Source organism: Miniopterus schreibersii (assembly GCF_964146895.1).
Source record: "Miniopterus schreibersii genome assembly, chromosome: 6".
In the NCBI taxonomy this organism is placed as follows: Eukaryota; Metazoa; Chordata; class Mammalia; order Chiroptera; family Miniopteridae; genus Miniopterus; species Miniopterus schreibersii.
In genome coordinates, this window is record NC_138107.1 from 32,722,956 (window position 1) to 32,742,806 (window position 19,851).

General features: G+C 40.6%; 1 protein-coding gene across 1 annotated transcript in view; it reads left to right on the top strand.

The window, feature by feature from the left end:
* The window catches only part of CD109 (CD109 molecule), a 99,802-nt gene that overhangs the window by 19,630 nt on the left and 60,321 nt on the right, over positions 1–19,851 (top strand). Inside the window, exons 4-5 of the mRNA XM_081141070.1 lie at positions 5,208–5,438; positions 10,157–10,282. Coding sequence (XP_080997196.1) covers positions 5,208–5,438; positions 10,157–10,282 — 357 coding nt within the window. The remainder of the gene's footprint in view (positions 1–5,207; positions 5,439–10,156; positions 10,283–19,851) is intronic.

Here is a 19,851-nt window from a genome sequence, read left to right on the forward strand (position 1 = left end):
ACTGGCCCAGACTAATAGTACAGGAGCCTGGGCCGGTTTAGTCCTGCTTCTGCCTTAATGAGCCCTGCAGTCTTGGGTGTGTAGTTAACACTCCATCCCTTAGTCTCCTTGTCCTGGAAAAGGGCGGGGTCATGCTGAGCCACATCGGAGTCTGAGTCAAAAGGAAACATTAACAATACTGACCCTGTCTTTGTTTAAAATTTTAATTTTTTGTTCATAATTTATTTGCATTATTTTTTGATATTTTAAACTATTTAAAATAATGCTATTTATCTTGATTACTGAGTTTTTTTGGAACTCCCTTAAATTTTGTTCCTGAGGCAAGCACCTCACTCATGTCACCACAGACCCTGGCCCTGGAAAAGGGGATACGACATTGTTTCCATTTCGTAATGGTGCCAGTACCCTGGAGGTGAAATGAGATTGCAAAGTGCTGTAAAATTTGATACAAAAATGCAAAGGGGTTATTTTGTTGAGAGAGTCATAGAATCTGATTATTAAATGTTGTTTGTGATTTAATCCTAATTCCCATGGCTTTGATTTGGAAGTTTGTACTTTTATTACTCTGTTTTGTTTTGGAGCTTCAGACATTTAATGTGCAATAGAGTAGATCACAGCATCCAGCAAGAGGTACGATTTGGTATACTTTTCTGAGAATAGATGACTAATGACTTTGACCCTGGCATATCACGTACTTATGTAGGGTCAGCATTACTTGATGAGCTCGGCTCCCCCATTACCTCTTGAAGGCTAGTTGTCAAGCATACTCAGAAACCACATTCATTTTGAGGGGCTCCTAAAGGACAGAGTGCTCCCAATCAGTACCTTATAAAAGTTACTCATATTCCATAGCTATTATGTTTCTTAGCTATTTATGTTTGTGTTTTCCTTACATCAGTATTATTGATGTTTTCTAGTATTAAATAAAGCGAGGGGGGAGGACATAGCAGGCAAAAGTAGGGAGGGGGGAATCAATCAATCTTGGTGACAATAAACATTGGGTTGCATTAATGTAACCTAAAACATTAGATGCCGGCCACCAGAGCCTGTGTATATAGCACTGCTGAAAGAGCATTCCAACGAGAAGATGAAAATAAATTCATGTAATATAATTGTCCTACAACAGGAAGGGGTGGGGTTTAAGTTTAGGAATTACAGCTTAAAGCACAATAACTACCCAGTGTCCTCAAAGAAGTCTGCAGCGGCACAGGCCAGAAGTCGGTAAAGGCTGAAAAGAGAAGGCAGATAGACAGGACAAGGGCCCTTGGGCTTATTCCAACAGTGCTAGTGTACACTGTACTCATCCAAACTATCGTTAGCTGGAAACTTGGCTACTAGTATTCTCTTATGTCTTAACTATATGAAATACTAAGTCCAACATCCTATATGTGTCTTTAATATTATGCTATTTCTGTTGTAGTTATAGCAATATTTATTGAAAGCTTTACTAGAGGTTATATTTAGGACTTACCCTTTTTATTAAAACAATCTTAAAGACTTAGTCATAAAATGTCTGGGAAAATTTGATAACACTAGGCAAAAATAGAAGGTTCTGCATTTATATGAATTTTCAGTTAAAATAGACCCAACTTTCAGAGTGCACTTGCATTCTGATGTTTGTAAATGCAATATTCTAAATTGTTTTTTAAAGCCTTCGTGAATTTTTTGCTGTTAAATGTGAATATTTGAATGTATTAAAACATGTGTTATAACATCTGGTTACTCATTGTTTCTACTTTTGATATACTACAGTGAGCCTTTAATAAGGAGTAAATAAAAAATTAATGCTTAATACAAAGATTACTTTTTGTACAAAATATGCTAGAAAAAATTTCATTTATTCTTTTTGTAAATAAATTCAACTTAAGGGAGTGATTTTTAAAAATTAGAAATGATTTTAAAGTTTATGTTAGGTAAAATTACTAATATATTTTTATTTATTTATTTTTATTATTATTATTTTTTATATCTTTATTGATTTCAAAGAGAGGAAAGGAGAAGGAGAGAGAGAGATAGAAACATCAATGATGAGAGAGTCATAGATCGGCTGCCTCCTGCACGACCCTGACTGGGGATCGAGCCCGCAACCTGGGCATGTGCCCTGACCGGGAATCGAACCCCGATTGCCTGGATCCTAGGTCGGTGCTCAACCGCTGAGCCACGCCCCGCCGGGCACTAATATGTTTTTAGTAGAAACTATCTTACATTTCTCACTTTTATTTTGAAAATTATTTCAAATTTCCACTGCTCTTAGTAACTGCTGATATTAATGAAATAAAGTAGGAGAAATGCTGTTATGTTGTCTCAGTTTCCATAAGATGATTGATCTTTCAGAGAAGGTGAAATGGCTTTAGACAGCCCAGATTAGAATAAGAAACCCATTTATTGTCGGTCATGGACCTTTTTGAGTGTGCCTTCCTTTTGTACTCTGGGCAGAGAGCTGTCATTTACTTAGAGAATGTGTATTTATAGACACGCAAAATAGACCTAGCATAACTGAGAATCAACCATGCCCAACTCAGATGGTGATTGATATTTGGTTGATCAAAGCCCCTTGATACTATACACACCCAGATTCTTGTCCTGCAGCCAGACAGTGTCCAACTGTGGGAACTGCATCTTTCTCTAGCCCTGTGCCCTCAGCTCAACACTTAGGATCCAGAATCTCTGTGGGTAAATCATTGGCTCTTGTATAAGAGATATGAAAGTTTCTTATGAAGGAACCTCTTTATTACCAATTCTGGGAACCCTTCTCAGTAGTTATGGCCCCAAGAAGCCAGAGGGCATTTGACCAACAGAGATTCAGGAACCTTTATTACCTTCTGGTGTCCTCTCCACAGTGGGAAGCAGGTTATACTTATTCCAGATCTGGTTCAGAATTTTTTTTTTTTTTTAAATATATCTTTATTGATTTCAGAAATTTTGATGAAATGTTTTAAAAATCCAGCATATTTTTTTCAGTCTCCTTCTCAGTATGCCCCTCTACTGTTAACAGTGAAGGGCCAAGTTCTGTACCTACAGCTCAGGATCTGTTGTGCCACCTGGAGTCTGCAGAGCTGCCCCTAGGCTGTGTGGCGATGTCCCAGGTTCACAGAGACATAGGTTTCTTGATGTGCCAAGTTCATACTGTCATCTCTGACTTTCCAGCACTGGGATCAGCACCTAGGCCACTAAAAATGATCAAATTAATCCAGATTATAAAGAGAAATCTCATCAAATATCTAATTTTTAATATGAGATATTTATAAATCTTTTCCATGTATAAGCATATGATGTACTGGTTCCTGGCATGTATATTTTCCTGCTTCTAGTATTAAGGAATTTGCTTTAAAAAATTTGAGGACTGAAGTGTCACTTGAGAAAACAGAATATAAGCAGTAAGTTTCAGACTAGAATCTCAGCCTCACCAGGACACACATCTTTGGTTCATCATGATGTATCCTAAGGGCTTAGAACACCTTGGAGCTAGAAGGTGCTCAATAAATATTTATTGAAGAAAAGCAAAAAAACCCAAAACACTAGAGGTGATTTGAAGGTGATTTTACTGATTCTTTTTCCTCATATTTTATTACGAAATTTTTAAATGTATAAAAAATTTGAATTTCATAGTGAACACTCTTATACCCACCACTTAGAATCTGCCATTCACATTTTATCACATTTGCTCTATCACATGTCTATCCATCTACCCATCTCTCCATCCATTCATTCATCTTATTTTTAAAACGCATTTCCAAGTAAATTGCAGACATCACTATTTTCTCCCTAAATATTTCCTGCTGACCATTTTATTGGTGGTTTGTTACATTTCCATCACATTCTTACCCATGTTCCTAGCTGTATGGTGGCTGCCGTTACTGAAAAATCTCCTCTCAGAATTCTATGGATAAAACTTATTTGCAAAAAGGAGTCAGAATGTAGTTTTAGAACCTCTGGTTTATTGATCTGAAAATAAACTAAAAGTCAGGTGTGCTAATTATCTATTGTGTAACCTATTATCCCAAAACTTTGTTGTAATATAAGAAGAGTAAACTTTTACTACTTCTCACAGTTTCTATGGGTCAGGAATTTGGGAACCACATAGTCAGGCAGTTCTGATTTGGGGGTCTCACGAGAATGCCATCAAGATGTCAACCAGAGCTGTAGTCATCCAATGGCTTCACTGGGGCTGGGATCCTCTGTTCACACAGCTGGCAGGTTGGTGGTGGGTGTTGGTGGGAGGCTTCAGTTCCACCCTATGTGGGCTTCTTGAGTATCCTCAGCATGTGGTGTCCAGCAGAGCAAGGAATCAAAGAAAGAGAGAACCAGGCAGAAACTATCCTTTTCGTGATGCAGACTCATTCTATTCTTGAGAAGCAAGCCACCGAATCTGGGGAATTCGTGTCTATCTTTTTAAGGGAAGACGGTCAGAGAATTTTTGGCCATATTTTGAAACCACCACATGAAAGGCTCTTAAGAGTAGCATAGCTCCTCTTGGGTTTGAATCTTATCTAGTGATGTGGAGCTACTTCCTTAACCTCCTCCAAGCCTCAGTTTCCTCGTTTGTAAAATCATATTAGTAAGAGCACCCACCTGAAGGATTGATGTGAGGTAAAATGACAGAACGTACAAACTGCTGAGTGTGGCTTCTGGTCTGTTCATGCTGGAAGGTGGGATTTCTTTTACTAGAAATAGTAGAAGCGGTAGCCCATCCTCCTTACCAGGACTGTGACACATAGTGCACAAGGTGCAGGAAGAGGGTGCATCGTAGAACAGAGCTCGAGAGGGTACAGCAAAACCCCAAATCTCGAGAAGTCTTGCCTTTCACCGACTGATGGCCTCAGATTGGGCAGGGCATGCAAAAGAATGTTGCAGGATATTAGATATTCTGACCCACAATGACTGGCAGTGAGGGAAAATTTGCACTTGGAATAGGAAATGACAAGGTGACTGCAGCTGAGAGTGAGCTGTGGGATGTGTTTCACATTCCAGAAACCCTGTGATTTAATTGGAGAGCAAACTACAGGGTGTTAAAAAAAGGAAAGCAAATTGTTTAACTTAGGTGCCTAGGAGGAAATTTTTCAACGTTGCAATTACTTTTTTTTTTTTTTAGCATTGCAGTTACTTTTGATAATACTGTGTTTACATTTTTTATTCTACTTATAATTGAAAACATTTTTGAGGTAAAATAATGAGATCCTGATATGTCTGATCTCTTTTTTTCCCAGCTACCTCTGAACAGTACCAATGAGATTTATGAGCTCCGTGTAACTGGACGTGCACAGGATGAGATTTTATTCTCTAACAGTACACGCTTATCATTTGAGACCAAGAGAATGACTGTCTTCATTCAAACAGACAAACCCCTGTACAAGCCAAAGCAAGAAGTGAAGTTTCGTATTGTGACACTCTTCGCAGATTTTAAACCTTGCAAAACCTCTTTAAACATTCTAATTAAGGTAAGTGCCAGAGAGAAATGAAGCAAGGAGTTGAAGCCCTCTTCCTGAAGCTCTCTTGTAAGTTTTGCACATGTTATCTTAGAATTTGCCATGGACAAGCTTCCCTCCCAATACGGAATTCTTTCTCTGGGAAGGGAGCTGGGATTCCAGTCCTCGCTGCTGCTTTGCTTTATTAATTTGTTAACTATTTATTGAATTTCTGTTCCAAGTACTGGGATAAGGCAGTGAACACAATAGGTTAGTCCCCTGTTCACATCTAGCTTATATTTCAGTGGGTAGTGGGGAGACAGACAATATATAAATACACACACATATTTAGGTAGATATGTATATATTTGTGTGTGTGTGAGAGAGAGAGAGAGAGAAAGCAAGAGAGAGAGGGAGAGATTGCTATTTCCTATTGGGTTGTTAGGGAAATCCTATTTGAGCAGAGACCTAAAGGAAATAAACGAATGAGCTCACGCAAGCAGAGGGAACAGCACATGCAAAGGCCTTGAGGTGGGAGCTTGTTAGGTGCATTGGGAGAACCACCAGCTGACATTGTGCTGGAGCTCGGAGTGAGGAGACAGTTTTAGGAGATACAGGTAGGTGGGCTGGAGGAGGTGTCATACAAGGGTCTTGTTGGCTATTATATGGACTTTGGATTTTATTCTGAGTGAAATAAGAATTCACTGGGGAATTCTGAGGAGAGGCATAATGTGATCTGACATAACATCTTAAAAGGATCACTGTCTGCTGTAAGAATAGATCTAGCTGTATGATCTTGAGAAAATTAATTAAGCTCTCTGAGCCTTAGTTTCCTTATCTGTAAAATGTGTAATAATATCTCAGAAACTTTTTGTGAGGATTAAATGAGATAATTCAAGTAAAGCATTTAGAACTGTGCCTGCCGCATAGTACATGCTCACTAAACATTAGCTGTTATTATTGTAGGAACCTCCTTTGGCAGGGAGTCATTTGGCCTCTGCTGCTTGAACACTCTGATGATCTGGAGGCAGCATGGTTAGCAGACAGAGGACTTTCCTGTGAGAACCAAGTTGAAGACAGTAGAGACCCAGCTGGAAGTGGTTTCTACATTTAAGCCGAGGAGAATGCTAGACATTAAATTATAACATGGAAATAAGGCAAACAACTCATCCCAGTTGGTCTGGGACTCTCTTGACTTTAAAACTGAAAGTCCCTGGTCCCAGGAACCCCTTCAGTCCGGGACATCGGTCACCCGCAATGCTCTGATGAATAACAGAATGGGAGGTAAAGTCAGACTTTTAGTTCAGTCTCTTCCTATTTTTAGTTTCTTTGTTATTAATTAAACGAACAAACAAAAATCAAGCAAACAAGCGTGTACATATAACCTCAAGCTGTGGTGTGTTTGTAGTAAATACCACGTTGGTTGGCATGGTGCTCAGTGCATATTTATTGGATTAAACTAAGATTACTTCAGAGTTGGTGGCTCTGTAGTTTCTGCCCCTGCTGTGTCTTGGAGAGTCTATAAAGTAGGTTGCCATAGTGAGTAGCATTTCTAAATTCATGTGACTCTCTGGGCAGGGCTTTGTGGATTCCATTCACACCATCCTTTTTCGTTTATCCACATACACTGAAAACTTACTATATGCCAGAAACCATGGGAAAGCCGACGACTTAGGAGTAAATGTCTGCTTGTCTTTGGCTGTTTACATCCAATTTGCCGCTTCCTGCCTTAGGTGAATAAAAGTCAGCACTGAGTAAAATGCCTGTTTGAGACATTAACCTGGAACTAACCCAGCTGACCCTGGAAGGCTGCTCTGTGCGTTTTAATAATTTTGCCTATATTCTGCTCTAGCATCTGCCTTTGAAACCTCTGGTTTGTAGATTCTTTGTGTTCTTTCCAATTTTGAGTGGAGCCTGCTGCTTTTAGCTTTCCCAGAAGCACTCAGAGAGACAGACCTTCCTCTCGCCACCTCTGGTCCTAAGGGATCCTACTGGCTTGGCCCACATGCAGCCCTCTTGGCCAGGGGAGTGGAATTTAGACTTAAATGTCACCTGGAATGCAAAGTATTTGGGAACAGTGAATGGGGGGTGGCCATACTCTGCTCTCTGCATCCAGGCAGTGAGGCTGAGATATGAGCTCAGGTCTACTGCTTCCTATCTTGTAACTTGCAGAGATCAAGTCATAGCGCTGATGCGAAAGCCCACACCCATGACACCATCTGGGAGAAATATGTACTCCTCCATCTGAAAACACTCCTTTGGGCCGGGCTTCACCAGACGGTGATGTTTCTTACATCTTTCAGTGTGGAATAGTTGGTTTCTTGGAAAAATTTTCCAGAAAAAGGTGGGACTTAGTTTAACAAGAGCCACTGACTTGGACAAAGTTGTATTTCCCTAACACAGAAGCAGCTGCAGGCTAACATGGAGAAATGCACCTGATGGCTGACTTTTTGGGGCCCATCTTGTCCAGCTAAGAATGACTGTAGCTATATTGAATGTCACAGCATATTTAGGGGAGTTTAGTGTGTGTTTTTAAAATTTTTAAAAAATCATTGGGTTTATTCATTTTTTCTGTCCCAGTAACTGATCTTTTCAGGAAGGAAAGGGGTTTCAGAGGCCTTTCAGCCGTGAAAGAAACATATCTGATTCTGCCCCAGTTTTGGCCCCTTCCAGCCAATCTGACCTGACACTATTGAAATCAGTGCCTCCAACACATTGATGGCAGCTGGCACAGCTGCCTTCTACCTTGACCTTCATTCTTGAAGAAGTTGTTACTCTTGGTACAGTTGAATGGCCTTACGGGGGAACAGGTGTTGGCATGGGGCTATATCCTGACTGTGCCCTGACATTCTGGCCTGGAACAGCAGCAGTTAAACCAGAACCTCATTTCTGGCCAGGTGAGGGCACCATCTTGTTTAAGTGATTCGATTTCTCTAATTCTACATGCTGGATGGACACTGCATAATCCAGGACTCAAGGGAGTGGCAGAAATACTCCTTGCAGACACATTTTTCAGCCAGGGAGTGCACTGCTCAAGATAGCCTGGCACAGGCAGCTGGTACTGACTGTGCTGCAGCAGCTGACAGAGAGCCAGACCTATGCAGAGATTACTCAAAGGGCACGAGGGGCTGCTTTTCTAGCATCCCCTCATGCACCTGTTCTGGCTGTGACAGTGACACTGTTCACATTTTACATGGCTGTCCTGTGTGTGCCCCAGCAGGAGGTGACCACTTGCAAACGGTGGGTTCTGCTGTGATGCCACCATGCATGGCCTGCTCAAGTCCTGATATGCTCTGCAAAGACTTCTGGTGTTTCTACATTCTCTATGTCTTCCTGTTGGTGACAGTTACGCTTAGGTCCAAGACAGGCTTGGGAAACCAGAGGAATTATCTCATTCATTCCCAACCCTCCAAATCCTCCAGGTGCAAAGTCATCAAATACTTCAGACATCCTTGGTCACAGGGCCATGACACCACCTGGGAGAAAGGTGCACCCTCACCAAAATAGTATCTCAGCAGAGTACAGTCATTTCTTTCCCTTACACTTTCAATAACACTGGGAGTTACCGTTAACATTTTTTTGTCTTTGTCAGTCTGACAGAAGAAAAATGGTATTTCATTTGCATTTAAAAAAATTATTAGACAGCATATATTTATTAGCTATTTGTATTTCTTCCTTTGTTTTCAAGCCATTAAACTCCGTGGGCCTCATGCTGTGGCAGGCAGAGCAGAGCCAGCTGCTGATTACAGTGCCTGTCCCAGGAGTTTGCTAAGCACTGTGACCTGCATTCTCGACTTGCTTTTGGTCTTTGATTTGAACAGTCAGTTTCTTGCTACTCAGTTCTCAGCATTGTGCTTGCTCCTGATTTTCATGTTCTCCCCCACTTGGGGAGAGAGATTTCTTCTGGCTTCTAATAACTGGACCTTTTAGTCAAAGGACAGAGACCATGAAAGGGAAAACATTTGATCCCTGCTCTCGGGAGCTCACCGTCTAGTTGGGACCCCCCACCCCGAGATAACTAATGAATACTTTCAAACAGTAAGGTGGATTCAGGAGGGATAAACCGCAGATGTCCTAGCAGCTCTCCAGGAGGTGGTCATTTCTGCCTATTCGACGCTTATATCAAAGGCAAGACACGAGCTTATTTTACCAGCTGGACAAGGAAGGGAGGGCATTGAGTGTGGCAATGATAGAGGCTTAATCGCTTGGGCTTTTGGGGTAAAATGCAAACAAATCTGGATGATTGGAGGAAGTTGAGCCTAGAAATATAAAAGGGATCAGATTACTAAGCCTTGGAAACACTGCTAAGGAGTGTTTCCTTTCCAAACTCTATCCTTTGTGTAGAATAACCCTACCCTGATTGAATGGTGTATGAATGGTCATGAGAAGGCAGAGCGCCTGACACCTAGTGGGCCTTTAACACAGGAGCCTGCTCTTTCTCCGGTGGAATCTTTTTAAACAACAACAACACAGGTTTGCTGATGGGCACATTGTAGTGTTTCATGTGGGAGAGACCCGGTGCCAGGGATGAAAAGATGGAGCAGAATCAAGATATTCTCAGGAGAATATGAGCAAAGGAGAAATTTTTGATTTGTCTTTTTTTAGGGGAGTAAAGCTGACATCTTTTCCAAAAACTGTCCCTGTGCCATATTTTGGGCGTGCCTGGGAGTGCCAGTAGGATCACTCATAACTAGATAGGACGTGTATGCACACAGCTTTTATGTAGTTAACATGTATGGTTTTCATTGTAGGATCCCAAGTCAAATTTGATCCAACAGTGGTTGTCAGAACAAAGTGACCTTGGAGTAGTTTCTAAAACTTTTCAATTATCTTCCCATCCGATACTTGGTGACTGGTCCATTCAAGTTCAAGTGAATGTGAGTATAAATATATTTTTAGGGGAACATTAAAATGATTTAAATAGGTCAGGTGGGGAAATATATCCGAAGTCATTTATTCAATGAACAGAAAAACATTAATCTGAACATCTAGACAATTTAAGTGGTTTGTTTTTAATTTACTATGTTTTTCAATGGCTTAACTTACCTTATAACGTATTAGAGTTTTAATGATGGTCTTTTTCTGTAATATACTGTTTCAACATTAAAACACTTCACATTCTAGTATAAAACTGATTGAATGATGTTTATTTTACTTATTTATTGCATGCACTGAGTACTTTAAAACTAAGTAATGAATACATAGCTGTTATTTGGCAAATTTTATGTCTCAGGATAATGACTCCTACTTTTATCTTTGTTTTAAAAAACACAGTGACTTTAAACAGCCACATCAATCGTCCATTCTCCAGTCCTTCTTTCTCCCCAACTCTTCCACCTGCTTCCTTTATTTGCTGCTCACTCATGTAGCTTTGAGATCTAATAGGGCAGAGGCATTAAAACACCCTCCATGTTTCTGCCTCAGATTTTCTCCTGTGCATCACCATGTGATGTTTGAAGATTCATTGAATATGTTCTCATTTTTTTCTTTGGAATTTATTAAAATAAATTTGTGAGTAAGAGCTTTAAAAATAATTCTATTAGAACAGGGCTTCTCACTATTGACATTTTGGATGAAAATTTTTTCTTGTGGGTGCTGTCCTGTGCATGGGAGGACATTTAGCAGTATCTCTGGCCTCTACCCACTAGATGCCAGTGATGGTTCTCCCCTCCCTCCAAATTGTGACAACCAAACATGTCTCCAGACCTCACCAAATGTCTCCTGGGGGAAAATACCCTCCCCCTCCTCCATTGAGAATCACTGGATTAAAAGAGATAATCATTTATTAGCATTAGGCCTGAGGTAAGATAAAAGTGCCAAGTACTTAATAAATAAAAAATTAAAGAATTTTTCCTTTGGTTAACATTTTCTGGAGTCACATCCTAAAAGCAGAACTAGTCCACCTTAGTCAGCACCTGTTTTTTGAGCATGTGCATAAAAGTGCAGAGCACACTGGGAGACGGATAGGAAACGGAGAACGTGTAGAGGCATGTGCAAGGAGTTAGGAAGCCTAGAGCAGGGGTGATGGACACTGGAGGAAGCAGACAACTGAGTTTGTAGAGACGGAGGAAAGAGCAGACATTTGTGAGACTTGGGAGAGAGGAGGATTTGTGTAGAGGCAGAGAGCCTCATGTGCCTGGGATTTGGGAGAAGTTTGGAGCGTATGGAAAATGATGGGCTTGAGGATTAGGAAGCATCGTGTGAGTTTTAAGGAGTTAGGTTTTATTCTCAGTTCCCACTTTTTGATTTCACTATAAAGTCTTCAGTTGTTTGTTTGTCCGTCCATCCATCCATCCATCCATCCCCCACCCCCCACCCACCTAATATGTGTTGAGAGCTGAAAGTGCTGTGATAAATACAAGGCAGCTAAACATGTGATCTCTGTCTTCAAAGACCATTGCTATGGTGAGATAAATAGTATGAAAACACTTATCATATTATGTCATATAAATGACACAACAGTGACAGAAAAACAGAAGGCAGTGGAATGGTAAGGTGCTGAGTCAGCAAGGTCCATCAGATGCCTCCAAGGATGGAGTCTCATTGAGACCAACTTGAGACCAAGAGGGTTTTTGTAAAGATGAGCACTGATGTCCTTGGGAGCAGCTACTCCCTCTGTCTCTTATGGTCTGCTCCATTTTCTTCTCACACTTCTGACAACCTTAAAGATGTCTCTGGTCCAAATCTGGACTGGTCACATTGGCCCAGCCAAGTAACCGTTGTCTTTAGAGCCTTACAAACAAGCCTCTTCATGGGTAGATGGGCTTCCCCTGGGTCAGATGTCCATAGTTAGTCCATTCAGAGACCACCAATGACCAGGCAGGGAAGTCTCAGGTGGGTGGTGGCCTCTGAGGAATTAATTTGTTCAATGAATGGTAAACAGAATAAGTACTAGAGGAGAGAAGAAGATAAAATAGTAGATAAAATTCTGGAAGATGTGAGATTGTAGGGAGGATCTATAGGGTTTCTCATGTAATGGTTTGTGGACTTGACCTATCATATGGCTTAGGTAGGAAAAAAAAGATAAGGAAATTTAGGTACTAAAACATGTTAAAAACATTTGCAAGATTTGGCCCTTGCCTACCTCTTCAGTGTTCATCTTTATGTTTTTGTTCTGTTTTTTTAATCTTCACCAGAGTATATTTTTTCCATTGCTTTTCAGAGAGAGTGGAAGGGAGAGAGAAAGAGAGAGAAACATTGATGTGAGAGAAACACATCTATTGGTTGCCTCCGCACGCACCCCAACCAGGGCCAGGGATCGAACCTGCAACCGAGGTATGTGCCCTTGGCCGGAATCGAGCCCAGGACCCTTCAGCTGATGCTTTCACCACTGAACAAACCGGCTAGGGCTAGCCTTCATCTTTAGTTAAGTGCTACCCTTACCCTTGAACTCCAAGCTTTAGACATATATTCCTTAAGTTTCTTAAACTCACCAGTCTGTCTTATCCCACAGCCTTCCTGCGCTGTTCCCTGGAAAGCTATTTTTCTGCTATTATTCAGGTGACTTGATTTTGTTCTCCAGTCATCGTCTAAAATGGGTTAACCCTTCTAGACATTCCCACAGCACTCTGTGCTTCTCTTGGTTCACTGAGGTCACTTAGAATTGGTGGTACTTCATAGATTATAGTCTTTTGGGGCTTGTTCACCCCTATACTTCTGGGACTTAGTACTTTGTAAATGGAAGTCAATATTTATTAAGTGAATGTATAAAAGCTATAGAGTATTCATTTGTCTTGAACTAAATATAATTTTCTCTCTTCTATAATTCTATAAAGCACCCTTATCCTTTTGAAGACAAACATGTTGATCAAGTACTTATTATTGATGATATAATACCTCCCCCCTCCCAGTTTTGAGGTATAATTGACAAATAAAATTGTAGGATATTTAAAATGTACAATGTGATTTGTATACATTGTGAAAAGATTTCCCCTTCAAGCCATGAAATATTAGTGCGCATAACTAATTAAAAAAAAGTCCTTCAACAGCCACCAGGGGTCAGTATAATCAAACAAATGTTATGAGAAGGAAACCCCAATTTAGCCTTGGTATTTTTCCTTGGCTCCTGAACGACATTCATAATGACTGTGGTGGAAATATATTTATTATTTAAATAGTCCACCATTATAGCCTATTTTTGTTTTCCTAAGGCAGTGACTATTTTCAGTATTAATCTTAGGGAGGGGAAAATATTTATTTTCGAGTGTTTTGAAATCCCATTTTGTTTCTAGAAAAAATACGGAGTGATCCTAGTATTACTACTGAAGGACAATGTATTAAAAATACAGGACTTAATCAGAGCTGTGATTTGTAGTGACTGTGCAGAGATAATCAGAGTGGCATTTTAAAATCACTCTTTCCACTAGGCCAGGAAAAGTATCCTTTAGGCAAAGCACAGTTGTTGGGCTCTTTGGCATTTCTACAATGTAACGTGTACCTTTACACAGTAAGTAAATGAGTTATTTAATTTACTGTTAACCTTTCTAGATTACTTAAATTGCTTTTGACCTTCAAATATTCCGTTTCGCCTTCAGGATTTTTAATTATGAGTAATTATTTTAATCTAGTAAAATTTCTAGGTTTTTATTCTTATTTTTTTGCACCTCCTTTATTGTGTAGCCTCTGATGATGGAGCGTAGTAAGTTCTCTAGATCTTCATAGGGGTACTTTTCACAATCCTAGTTTAATTAAATGGCAGAGCAACTCTTGATATTATTTTCAAGCCGTCTTAAAGTTAGTAAAATTTATTGAGAACACGGACTTTCTTGGGTGCTGCTTATGCATATACTTAATTTGCGTACCTGCATTGAATGTGAGTAGTTCTTTGCTGCTTTGGGGATTGTACTTCTATCTCTCCCAGCCCTTTCCACCATTTGCCACTCCCTGGACCACCAAGCCCTCCCCCTCAGAGGGAAGAGGTTTATTTTAGCTGTAACACTTCTCCATAGACTCATATTTTACAGAACCCTCACATTTCAGGTACGTTATAGGGCGAGTGGGGAAATGTGCTCTGATTTGATAATCGTCTTACAGATATACTTTGGGACGATAACTTCTTTAAAAAGTTAGACACTGCCTGTATTTTCATTTTTTGCAATACTGCTCTAGGAACCTTTTCTCTAGGTATCTGTCTCTTGACTGGTACCTTGGTCATCCCAAATACTTGCAAATGTTCCCCCCCAATTTAAAAAATTATGGTAAATGCACATAACATTTATTCTCTTAACTATTTTTAAGCGTGCAGTTCAGTGATATGAAATATATTTGCATGGTTGTGCAACCATCATCATCATCCATCTCCAGAACTCTCTTCTTCTTGCAAAACTGGAACTCTGCCCAATAAACGATAACTGCCCATTTCTCCTGCCCCCAGCCTCTGGCAACCACCATTCTACTTTCTGTCTCTATGATTTTGACTACTCTAGGTATCTCACATAGTGTAATTGCACAGTATTTGTCTTTTTGTGACTGGTTCATTTCATTTAGTGTGGTATCATCAAGGTTCATCCATATTGTGGCATATTTCAGAATTTCCTTTTTTTTTTTAAGATTGAATAATATTCCCTTGTAGGTATATACCAGATTTAGTTGGATCTATGATTTAAAAAGTGTATTCCAGGTTATTAGAAGGCAATTTTAAAAGTTCTTTAAAAGAAAGGCTAATGTTGGCAGCCAGGAGGGATCTGGCTACACCAGCCCTCTCCTTGTGGGCAGCCCTGGCCCAGAGCTCAGGCCTCTGGGTAACCCAAGCATTGGTGCAAACATGTTCCTCTGAGACTAAGGGGAGAGCCTTAGTCCTTCGCACTTGATAATTGCAGCCATGTGCCCTCTTTCCTCAGTGGCGGGTAGAAACCTGCCTTCTCTTTTAGAGTGGCTCGTGTCCCTGAATTTACCACCTGAGGCTCTAGCTGCTAGAAGTTACCAGTAGTTCTTAAACATCAGTGTACCTAAGAATCGACTGACTGGGGAGCTTGTTCAAGATGCATAGCCTAGAATGCAGACTGGTGCAGCCACTGTGGAGAACAGTATGGGGTTACCTCAAAAAATTAAAAATGGAACTGCCTTATGACCCAGTGAGTCCACTTCTGGGAATATATCCTAAGAAACCTGAACACTAATTAGAAAAAGTATGTGCACCCCTATGTTCATTGCAGTGTTATTTACAATAGCCAAGATATGAAAGCAGCCCAGGTGCCCACCAATAGATGAGTAGATAAAAATACTGTGGGACATATACACCATGGAATACTACTCAGCTGTAAAAAAGAAGGAAATCTTACTTTTTCTGACAGTATGGATGGACCTGGAGAGTATTATGTTAAGTGAAATAAGCCAGTCAGGGAAAGACAAATACCATGTGATTGCACTTATACATGGAATCTATCAAACAAAATAAACAAACAGACAAAATAGTAACAGACTCATAAATAGAGAACTGCCCGACAGCTGTTATAGGGGAGGGGGTATCGGGGTTGAGTGAAAAAGGTTAAGAGATTAAGCAAAAACAAAACAAAAAAACACAACCAAACAACAAAAACCTCAGTATGGTGATTGAAACACAACCAAACACAGACAAACAATAGTATGGTGATTGATTATCAGAGATAAAATGGTGGTGGGGGCGGAGATAGGAGAGAGCAAATGGGGCATAAATGGTGATGGAAGGAGACTTGGCTTGGAGTAGTGACCACACAATACAATATACAGATGATGTATTATAGAATTGTACCCCTGAAGCCTATATAATTTTATTAACCAATGTCACCCCAATTAAAAAAACGAAAGGAAAAAAAGATGCGTAGTCCAGACCCTGCCCATAGATCACAAGTGAGGATTGCTAGCCTGAGACCCAAGAATTTGCATTTTAAGTAAGCACTCTAGGAATTTCTGTTTGTTTTCGGGACCCCATTTTGAAGAATGCTGAATATGTGCCCACAGCCAGGCATCTTCATTTCCATCTGTTCCTCCGAGCGGCAGTGCTGGGTAGTAGAAAACGTATAGAACTGAGGGCAGGATCATGATTTATTCCTTGAGCTCCCTGGTGGTGAGTTTCTGAGCTACTGTACCTCTTCAGATGAGTAGCTCCATAAAGCCCCCTGATGCCCTAGACTTACTGAATCAGTTTTTGGGTGGTAATCTGTACTTTTACAACAGCTTCTCTGGCGATTCAGATACATAGCCAGCTTGGAATCCACTGAACTCTATAGATAATCTTGTGGTCTCTTCTAGTTGCAAGGGACTGCAGTTTTTCAATACTTATCTCACCCTGAAGCCAGTGCTGGGGGTGGGGGACAAGAAATAGAAGGTGAAAAATTCAGTAGCTCCTAGGCCTGAGAAGTGTCTTTTGGAGCCCTGTAGACACATGGTGAGTGTCACATTATGATGTTATTCAGAAGCTGTTTCCTCTAAATTGTTCCTTTGTTTATGACAGTCCCGTCTATTTGAGTTAGTTTTTGTAGAAGGGTTGGGTCAGGGTGCCAGCAGTCAAGACTTATTTTAGCCTTTCCGAAGCTCCTTATCTTCCTGGCCTTGCTGCCCGGCTGTTGCCTGGGTCAGTTTGCTTCTGCTGTCAGGTTTGTCTGGAGCCGGTTGTCCTTTGCAGAAGAGCACATCTTTGTTTGGACAGTGCTCGTCCTTGAAGCACTTGACAAGTAGCATCTGGTCACCGCCCCCCCCCCCCTCCCTCGTGATGAGAGCCTAACAGAAAGCATGGAGCGAATCGTGACAGGTCAGAAAACAGTGGCATCCTCTCTGGAATGTGGCTGTGGCTTCCAGAACACTTCTGTTAGCCTCTGCTTAAAAGACTGCTTTTCTTGGGAAATACCTCAAGTTCTTACTTCCATGTGTGGTGAGAAAGGAAAGGGGGAATTGGTTGTAGAATTTTATTTCTTAGCGTGTCAGCTGGCAGAGGTCAGCCCTTCGTTCTCTGTTTTTCCATGGGCCCTTATGCTCGCCTCTGCTACTGCACTTATTGATCATTGTAGTGTTTTTCCTTTTATAAAAATTGTGGCAAGATACACATAACGTGAAATCTGCCACTTTAACCTTTTTTAAGTGTGCAGGTCAGTAGCATCAAGTACATTCACATTGTGCAAGCATCACCACCATCATTTTCCAGAATTTGTTTCATCTTTCCAAGCTGAGATCCGTGTAGTTTCAAAAATGATGACCGCTTTATTTAATAGTAGGGGTAAGGGAGGAAACTTTTTTCTACCCTTCTAGGTTCTCCCACTTGGTCTAACAATCAATTCGACACGAGACAGGTTAACAAGAGAAAATAAAATTTAATACGTATGTACACTCGGGAACCCTACATGCATGAGAGAGTCAGAGACCCCATATACAGACAGGTTCAGAGACAGAAAGTTAAAATGAGTTAAAAATCTATGTCCTTCTGAGCTACATGCTGGACCATGAATTTCATGGGGAGATTTTGGGAGTCCCTCACTCCTCACTCTCAGTAGATAAGCTCCCTTTCTATTTCATAAAGAAAACAGAAGTTATCAGATAGAAATTTCTTTAACTCCCTCTGTCAGATTGACACGTCTACCTGCATTGGCACCCATCTCATCCTTATCTTCGTCTTTTACAGAAAAGATGTAAAATGAGGGGCTTGGATCAGAGAACATGTAAGCCTCTTCATATCTTTAAAATTCCATGCTCCAACTAAATGGAGGTAGAGGACACTGTAGCACTTGGATGGGGACCAGTGGGGGTGGAGGTGAAATGAGGCTCAGAGCTTGGTGACAGAGCTGTAGTGCTGGGAGCAAGCACTTGCCTGGATGGAGGCCTTGTAGAGAGTAGACGTGGAGGAAGAAGTTGGAAGAGTTTGTGAGTCAAGCTCTGGAAGGTCTTGGGCATCAGTCTAAAGTTTAGATTTCATTCTGTAGACAGCAGAGGGCTCTGGAAACTTTTATTGTGCTTTGAATTTCAATGTTATAAATTTCATATAAGATTTTTGAAGACAAAGAAAGCAAAAATGTGCACGAATGAGCTCCTCGAATTAGAAAAGATATAAAAATAACACTTGTATTATTTTCTTCTGATTATTAAAACTAAGGTGTGCTCAGAGTAAAAACACCCAAGCATCACTCAACAGAAAGAATGACACACATGATAAACCTGCAAACAAAATAAATCACCAATATTTGTTGTCTTGTTGATTTTTGCAGGAAGTTTTAGGCAATAGTATGATATGATTAAAATAGTATTTTGGGAAGATTATAGCATGTGGGGTGATTAAAGGGAGAGGAACTGAAATCAGGGTGACTTCCAGGAGGTTACTATCATTGTTTAACAAATGCATGACTACCTTCTATGTTGGGTTATAATAGCCCAGTCTGAGGGTAATTGGGGGCTGCTATAGAGGAATAGCAAAAACTAGAGGAATGGATGAATTCAAGGAAGAATCATTAGGTTTAGTGACTGATTGGGTTGTGATTGAAACGTGAAAGAATAGTAAAAGGTGTTAAATTAATTAAACAAGAAGGCCATTAGACTAATGTGGCTCTACTACTGTGCTGACCTAAGTAAGCAAACCCAAACCTAAGCATATAAATGCCTAAGGTAATAATATCAAAATGCAAAGGGCAACCAATTACAAACAGCCAACTAGGCTTTGGGCTTAACCAATCAATAATTTCCTTACTTTGCTTCCATATTTTCTCTGTAGAAGTCTCTCCCTGAGCTCTTGCTGGATGAGTGCTCTCAAGCATTTCTGGTTTGGCGCTGCCTGATTCCAATTGATTCTTGCTCAAGCAAACTTGTAAAATTTTTAATATGCTTCAGTTTATCTTTTAACAAAGGTGACTCAGATTTCAAGTGTGGTCTTTGGGAGAATCACCCATTATAAATTCTAAGGAAATCAGAACTGGACGCTCAATTTGGGGTAGCGAGCTGAGCAGGTGAGGTTTGGACTGATCTGTCAGTATGTTCAGGAGCTAAGAAGAGGAGCCACTGAGAGCAAGAGGAAGAAAAGCCAGGCTTGGAAGGAGAGAACCAAGAGAGTGCAGTCACAGAGCAGAAGGGAAGAGATTCAAAGAGGGTGGTCAAGTGTCACGTGCTTCATGCTTTCAGGGGCCTCTAGGACAACAAGGCCTGAGAGGAATGGTGAGCAATTAGCAGAGGCAAGTGGTCGTCACTTGCTGGGCACTCTTCTGTGCCAGTGAAATGGTAGAGGCAGAATCCAGATGCCAAGGGAATAAAGAACATACATAAAGCCACAACTGTTTCAGTGGGAAAATGTCTTATGAGTCAGGAATGTGGGTACCGTCTGTATCTCCAGCCTTAACATGAGCGGTTACCCAGTTTGGTAATTTTTGTGTGACTATGAGGTGGAACATATATTACTTGACAGTTACAGTAAAAACACGTTGTTCTTTTGCCATTTAGTCCTGTTCATTGGGACCAATTCTACTCTAATTCTTGAATGAACTGTAGGGAAAAT